General features: G+C 38.9%; 1 protein-coding gene across 3 annotated transcripts in view; it reads right to left on the bottom strand.

Moving 5' to 3' along the window:
- LOC140923922 (testin-like) overlaps positions 1-7,207 on the bottom strand; it is a 10,935-nt gene extending 3,728 nt beyond the window's left edge. Inside the window, exons 1-6 of one of the 3 annotated variants that reach the window (XM_073373941.1) lie at positions 6,988-7,207; positions 6,794-6,879; positions 3,831-4,128; positions 2,189-2,419; positions 464-688; positions 119-267 (exon numbers count right to left, since the gene is read on the bottom strand). In XM_073373941.1, the coding sequence (XP_073230042.1) occupies positions 119-267; positions 464-688; positions 2,189-2,419; positions 3,831-4,128; positions 6,794-6,879; positions 6,988-7,098 (1,100 nt within the window). In that variant the 5' untranslated portion in view covers positions 7,099-7,207. Of the gene's footprint in view, positions 1-118; positions 268-463; positions 689-2,188; positions 2,420-3,830; positions 4,129-6,062; positions 6,675-6,793; positions 6,880-6,987 lie in introns of those variants that run through there. The other 2 variants (XM_073373946.1, XM_073373952.1) reach the window with 2 other exon arrangements.
- Between the last annotated feature and the right edge of the window lie 944 nt (positions 7,208-8,151).

The following is an 8,151-nucleotide window of genomic DNA, read 5'->3' as shown; positions in this document are numbered from 1 at the left end:
ATGTGGTGAACGTTGAAAAACAAAGATGTACGTAAAACAAACTCACACTCTTAGCTCACACCTTGACAAGGATTGTAGTTTTAGTCACCAAACAAGATTGGAAAATGGTCAGACGCACCTTTGCTCGAAACATTCAAGGCATACAGGCTTTTCCTCTTTGACGATAAACTGCTTGCCAGTAATACTGATGTTGCACTCATTACACCGGAAGTGTCCCAAGTGCCAACTTTTGTTCATAGCGATGGTGTATTCACCAGTAAAGATCAGCTGAGGAAGAAACGAAAAACTCTAGCTAGAAATCCGGTAAATATGTTGGTAAGCTAAAGTAAGTTTGCTTCAATAAAGAATGAGCAATAAACGGTTTCAGTCGTCCATTCGCCACCGTGCAAACATTCTAAAGAGCTGATGTGGAGAAAACAGCAATCACTGTTAGTCTCATGCCCTTTGTGGGATTACTGCTTACCTCATCACAACCAAAGCAGCGCTGTTTTGAGAGCTCGGCGTGATGTCTCCCGCAATAGATTTTATTGCCGTAACGGTAATATGTTAAATCTACCAACCATTCCAAGCAGATACAGCAACAGAAGCATGCTGCATGATAACAAGCTGAAGACTCTGAATTATCCTCAAACTCAGCCAACACCACAACGTCACCTTTTGGAATGGTCTTGAAGCATGACTGACAGGTCTGAGGAAACAAAAAAAAAAAAAAGAAGAAAGAAAGAAAGAGGGAAAGAAAAACACTTTAACATTAGTAACATTAGATATCCTCAACTAAGGGCAACATCACCAGGTCATCAATTATTAAACTAAACATGACCTGTACTATTGAATCGCATACTTCTTTCACCAGGAAGTGTACCGTCTGAGTGTTTGCCTGGAGGAGTGACTGTTTCGAAGATCAGAACATTTTCAAATAATGACTTGCATCCTCATTCGCCTTTACTTTTCTCTGGCGTGTTCGAATATTTTCCTTATTTTTCCGGTAAAAAATATAAGACATTCAACTCGCCGCGAAAAAAAAGACATAAACAAAATAAAATAGATACTGATCCCGGTCTCCGCCAAAAGTCCGCGTTTTAATGACGCGGGAACGAGTGCGTGATAGGCTAAAATTGACATAATGGAACTTTCGCCGGTAACAAGGATGTGAGCGGCAGTTTGCCGGCAAAGTAGACATTTTTGTTGGTTTGAAACTTGCATCTGTTTTTAACACTCTTGACCATTCCCCTTGCGGGTTAGAAGTTAGGATATACTGTATTAAAAAGTTTAGTATTCCCTTTAGATCAAGATAGATTAATGTAAGAAACTTTTCAGCTTTAGCTTGTGAGGTGGACTTAAGCATCTGGTTGCCATCGATAACGCAATAAAAGGAAATGCGCTAAAAATATTTAATCTGTTTTTATATTTAACCAGTTAAAGTACAGCACTGATGTCTATCATTACCAAGAACGCATTGGTTTAAATGCACTTCTAAAGAAAATGCGACTCATTTTAATGATACGATTCGGCGCATTTTAAAAATATCTTATTTACAGTAGTTTGAGACATCATTTACGCAAAATATGCTGCTACAAAGCAGATTTTCCGATTGAAAAGTTACGTGCAAACTGTCACCAGATTTTTCAGTTTAAACTTCTTGAGAGGATGAAGTACGCTAAGATTCTCTCATACTCAGTTTATTGTGTTAATCAGTGCCAGATATAATCTTTCTGAGTTTTAGTCGGATAATCCTCCAAGCCGGTAATCTTTTGTTTCCTGAGGATCAACAGTCAGGTGGGATAAACCCCGGGATTATTTTCGCATATGCCGCATGCCATGTTTACTCTGGTTTTGACAATAAACAAAGCAACTATAAAATAAAGAACACATGAACGGGTGTTTAAAGACGAACCAAAGCGAAGAAGATTTTGTATTCTAAAATAACAGTTCTTGAGAAAACTGAAGTCTCGAATTCTGGAAAAAGCGATTCAGTGGCGTTGCTTAATATGGACAGTTCTTTTGGTCCCAAAGATACTAAACTTGATATATTTCCTGTCGCTATGGTGCAGACACCTCTGTTATGCGCAAACTTAGCATACATTCATGGGAGTTCGTAGTAAGAAGGCTCGACCTTTAAAGATCGTAACGTTTATCGTTTTCGACCATTAACCTGCAAAATATAAAACGTACGGCCGTTCAACGTTACCTCTCGTCTTCCTAACGGGATTTTGACCTTTCCCGTCCCGCGGGCGTCATCCTCGCTGTTCCAGAATTGTACAAAAGCTTCTCTCTGAGGCTCAGGGATATTTGAGAAATGTACAGGTGCTTTGTCTTGTGGAGGGTTTTGATATAATTGCTGAGTGCGATAATATGATTCTCCTGGAGAATCGGCAATCGGGATCTTATCATCCGGCAGAGACTTCATGTAAGCCTCTACCTAAGGAAAAAAGTCGAAGACAAAACTTCTTTTTCATACCTGCTAAAGCATCAAAACAATTCAGCAGACTTAAGTTTTAACTGAATATTAGTTATATTGCTGTAAGTTGAATACTAAGATTTTCTATACAGCAGTTTCATTTACAGAAGTAATTAAACAACAAAATGCGGTTATAAACATTACGTTATGGACAGGTATGGATGTAATGTGACAATTTTTTTTAGGAAGTACATCATGTTTATTGTGCTAAGTTCTTGCTTACTCTCTTCCATAATGATAATTATCCAATCATAAATAATATGTTGAGATAAAATACGCAAAAAGCTTGAATTATGTTTGGAATCAAAATGTTAACTTGACAAAACGAGAAAGGCTCGCAACATTTCGCTTTAAATATCGTAGAGAATTAATGCTTACTGTGACAGTATAAATGAAACAAAATTTAAATACGATTGCGGTGGTTAATCATCAACGCGCCATACGAATCAAATTTCATGACCATTCTTGACTTTTTCCAGGAGCCTGCTTTTTCATTAGTCAGTAAAAAAACTGGCCGTTTTCGAGAGATTATTTTCGCAGTTGGGGACACGTTTTAGTGGCCGTTGCCGTTGTGGAGAGGTGGCCGTTATAGAGAGGTTTTTAATAAGAGTCAATGTATGGACTGTACACCGGGCCGAAAAAAAGTGGCAGTTGTAGAGAGGTATTTAATAAGAGTCAATGTATGGACTGTACGCCGGGCCGAAAAAAAGTGGCAGTTGTAGAGAAGTTTTTAATAAGAGTCAATGTATGGACTGTACACCGGACCAAAAAAAAGTGGCAGTTGTGGAGAGGTGGCCGTTACTGGAGGTTCAACTGTACTTGACGGAAATTTTTTTAGCCTTCGTTAAAGAACATCTTCAGAAACATCGAAACAAGGAAATGTAATCCACGGTATGTCCTCGTTTAACAACAAGACTAATTCTTCATAGCCAGCTAGGGCTAACCAAATTTACGATATTCGATAGAATGACGTCACAGGCTATCGACAGACAAAGGGACGCAACCGAGAAGCGCTGGGGACGAGGTTATGTTCACTCATTTGTTTTGTTGGAGCAGCAGAAAATGGCAGAAAATTTCACACGTTTTGTGAGGAAGAAATAGCCGATTTTTTGCCTAAAACATCGCAAGAACATCGAAAATACAATTTATAACGGATTACAACTGCTTTTTGAACATCCCGTTATATCCTAAATTTACCGAGGAAAATGCTAATGAAGACGGAGATTTAACATCAATCGAGAAACCGCATTTATTCGATTAAGCACGTGTTTTTGCACAAAGGCGGCAAGTAAGAATCAATTTGAATGTGTAATAAAACAGCTATTGGATTCTGAACTTGCTGTAAAAATTCATAACCTGCATCTTTCCTTACCTGTCCAGCGGTTAGTCCCGGTGGGGACCAAATGTAAGCTGAGGCCAATGAAGCGGGTGGGGGAGGAGGGGGCAAGAAGTCATTGTCAACAGGACCGCTCTCGGTCGTGGTCACCTTCACTGTAGAGTAATCATTGTAATTTTGTCTCCTTGAGGAAGGCGGGGAAGGCAAATCGTTCTCTTTGTTAATGTTGGACTGGATGTTTAGGCCTCTAATCTTGAATTCAACTCCGTCCAAATCAACATCTACCGACACATCATGATTCTCTCTTGGGCATTTACAGTTTGCACACACTTTGCTGTGGAATAAGAATTGCAGATCAAACAATTTGTAGCGGGAGTTTATTGGTTTATCTAAAATGTTAATGAGCCTTGAATCCCCCAAAAAGCAAGGCCGGGATGGCCGATCCACATCTTGCGCAAAACTTCAGAAAAGTAATTTTTCAAAACACCGAAAAGGTTCCTTTCCGAGTTAAGTTGAGTCTAGCGTTATATTAGGAAGGAGATTTTTCTTTGTGTATAAACAAACAGTGAGCACAAGACTCGGACTCTTTGGTCTGTCTATGATTACACCACCGACTAATAACCTGTAGAATGCACATGTCGTATTGAAAACGCGAGAAACATCAAGTTGATCTAAACGAAAGTGATTAAGCTCTTCCATCAATTAGGCTCTTCTTCAGTGGCCTACGTATATTAAAGTTCCGATAAAGGTTGAAAAGCATTCCTATGCTGGAAAACCAACTCGTCACCAGCTAATTTGAAATCGATTTAAGAATATGACGAACAAAAATACTAACAATCACCAGCACCGGGCATTTTTTGCACTCTGCCTATTTTAGCTTGAGACGAAAATAGTGAGCCTGGAAGGAGTGCCGGCCGGCCATATATAGTGTGTAAAAGGCCGGATGCGGCGCGTCCTTGACTATAAATAAACTGACATTCCTTGCCCTCTCTTATCTCTTTGAAACCATCGGGCAAACAGTCGCACTATATAATTGTAGTGCGGAAATAAAGTTAATTCATTCAAGACAACGACAAGTCTTACGAACCAAGAACTGACCTCAGTACTATTTTTGAACTTCGATCTCATTGTCAATCAATCAGCCAGTCAGTTACTTTGACTCAGCTCTGAAAACGCGCGCATGCGGAACAACTACAACAAAGGGTGACCGCTAATCTACATGAACAGTTTTCCTTTTGATGCATCGAGTATCAAACCATAAGGTTAGAAAATAACTCATGATAGTTTTCTATTCTGTTTTCGATACGTAATGCTTCCCTTTAAAAAACGACCTGTCAAAGTTGATTACACTTCAGCCATTCTAGTATAAACTTTCGGTGAAACAGGCAAAATTAGTTAAGTCTTTTCGACATTCTTTTGATGGCATTGCGGGACAGAAGAAAACACTCGGAATTCGCTCAAAATTGAAATTGCAACATCCATCCAAAACTGAAAAAAAGGGAGGTAGCAAATCTTAATTTCACTCTGATCATCAATACTTCGTCATTGTTAACAGACAAGTGGTGCGGCGTCTAAAGGAATTATTCATTAAGCGATAAAAAAGATGGATAAAAACATTTACTACGTAGAATCAACATGTTATATTTGCCGGAGTTGGATGACTGTAATTCGCAGTTCTCATCCTGTATGCTGTCTGCTGATAATGAAATTGCTTTAGACCCGTCAGCGATGAAACGTAGGAATTGACAAGGAGTTTGAATGTCTAATTTCTGTCCAATACAAAGCCCTTCCCTATAAACAGAAGACGAGTAATTGACGAAAAAAAATCATGCAAAACAATTGGAAATCACTAAAACAGAACTGGAATGTTTAACAAGAGATTAAGAAATGCTCACAATAAAATTCTCACCTTTGCGTGCATGTACCTTGTGTTTATTTCATACGAGGAAAGCTGAAACTGCGATAAACGAGTGTCACGATACCCGGCAGTTCAAAAATAACACAACGCCGTATTGGTATACTTAATAAAAGGAGTTAATTCAAGATCTAAAAATGTTCTGAATACGAAAGATATAAACAAACATGCAGTAGGTTTAAAGCATATTGCGTTCGTATGTTCAATGAATTTTCGTATGCCGCTTTGGTGTGCTATGAATCTTTTTGAGCAAGCCAAACGCAACCAGTCTCTATAAACCCTTAATTGAGTAGTGTCTTAAAAGGTTTGTTCCAATCGATGCCCACTCAGTCGCGAAATTGAAATATACTTACGTTTTGCGGCTCGGTCTCGGTGGTTTAGTAGGAGTTCTGGTCTTCTGTTCGCTGCCCAAAATCTCCATGTTGTCTTAAAGGGAGTCAATCACGCGATCAGCTGACCAAAATGAACGAAAGAATCACCGGGAGACTGAACAGAGAAACAGCTCTTACCGACCGAGAACTGGCTTTGAGAAGTGCACCTTCTGTGTTTGACTACTGAAGCGATTAATGAATGAAAACTGAAAGCTTTCTAATACCCTCAGGCTTTGCCAGACTTGACACGTAGATTTACAATGACAATCTTACTGCGTGGACATTAGACATTACTTTTTATACACAAGAGCGCGGGCTTAAAATTAAATTTTCCAGTGGAGCATTGTCAAGTTGATAAGCGAAAGCTGGCGCTGATTCTAGCTCAAGAGGGCCTAACCTTTAATCCCCACACCCTTGTGCGAAAAATGCTCGAATTTAACCAAGAAACGTAATGAAAACAAATATTTGTTGCCTTGTTACTCTACGATTATTTCGAGGTGGGTAGTGAAATAACTCGTAAGAGATTCGACGTGTTCTATTGTACACTTTTAATTAAAGACACAAAGAATAATTTTTACTCTAAACAACGGGATTCAAATTTATTTTTCATTAACTGTTAATTCTTGTGCACTGCGTGCTTAACACGGACGGGTGAACAACTTAAAACGAAGTAAAAAATAAACAAGGTTTATGAGCCTTGAGTTCGTGCTTACCGCCACACGTGCAAGCTAAATCCAGGGCATTTTTCTCCACATTTAAGGCAGGGTTTTCCTTCGTCCAAATTCTGAAGCAAGATTCCCTATTAAAAGAAAAGAGAATCGTATCAGACAGTCGACAGCCATTATTGCCGCAAACCCTGTAGATTCTCATGATTTTAATAATTAAAAAACAGCTCATTAAGACTTACTTTCTTCGATGCAGATGATCTCTCTGAAGTCATTCTTATCTCGTCGTTGCTCAATATTCTTTGAAAGTTGTCCATATTTGCTGCTTGCGAGTTGGTTTGCCGCACGTACATTACTGCTGCATGCGCTGATAGAGCAGCGAAGTGAAGCGAGATGCGTTCACGAAATCAAATCTCTTGATATTTATCAAACGAGCTTTTCATATTTCACTCCCCCAAGGGTGCGTCGCGCCGGATATCGAATTTTCCGCGCGCGGGTCGCCGGCGGACGCGCGAGAATTTGGGTTTACACGCGCCATGAGCACGTACATGTACGTGCTTCAGCTCATAGTCTTCAGAAGCTTCGCGCAAACGGAACTACAAAAAACTGATGCAATACAATCAACAACAGCAATAAAATGTCAAATAACAATACAAAAAACACAACAGCAGTTAAACTTGTCATTTACAACTGTATTCAGTGTTAATTGTCAGCATCCATGCAATAAACCTACTGTGCCGGCTGAACGGCTCACTGAGAAAAAAAGAGGAAATAATATTTACCATGGAATTTAAGGCCGGAAAAGGGCGCTCAGATTAAGCTTCCTGTAGTCGCCATTCTAAATTCTTCTAAGCGTCACGGAATTTTCTAAAGTGTACTTTAATTACAATTCAGATCCTCTCAGTCAAGTAACTAAAAAAATATGAGTTTTGATAGTAATTCTAGTAATAATAATAGCAATAATGATAGCAATACTCATAATAATAATAACTAATAATAAATGTCAAAAGTTAGAAGAAGAGGAAGAAGACTGGATGAGAAGAATCCCTTGTCGCAGCGAAAGTCGGCCAATTTTTAATTAACAAAGGTAACAAATCGTAAAACTTCAATAAAATTTTTCTCGGAATTCAAGAGTTCAAATTCCACCATCTGATTCTTTAAAACACAGTCATCCAATGAAGTTTCAAAGGCGAGTAACTCAGATGAAAGAATTCAGAACTTTAATCTAGACGTGCTTAGAAAAGCATTAAAATAACAGATTAACGAATTCAGTTATTACAATGGTCGCCCGGCCGCCTTATGTGATTACTAGTAGTAGTAGTAGTAGTAAACCTTTATTTAACTAGGGTAATAAGTGAAATGCAGATTGTCGCTGAGGTCACATGACCGCTTGGTGTTAAGGCATT

This window comes from Porites lutea, chromosome 1, assembly GCF_958299795.1.
Source record: "Porites lutea chromosome 1, jaPorLute2.1, whole genome shotgun sequence".
In the NCBI taxonomy this organism is placed as follows: domain Eukaryota; kingdom Metazoa; phylum Cnidaria; class Anthozoa; order Scleractinia; family Poritidae; genus Porites; species Porites lutea.
This window is presented reverse-complemented; position numbering and strand designations above follow the sequence as displayed.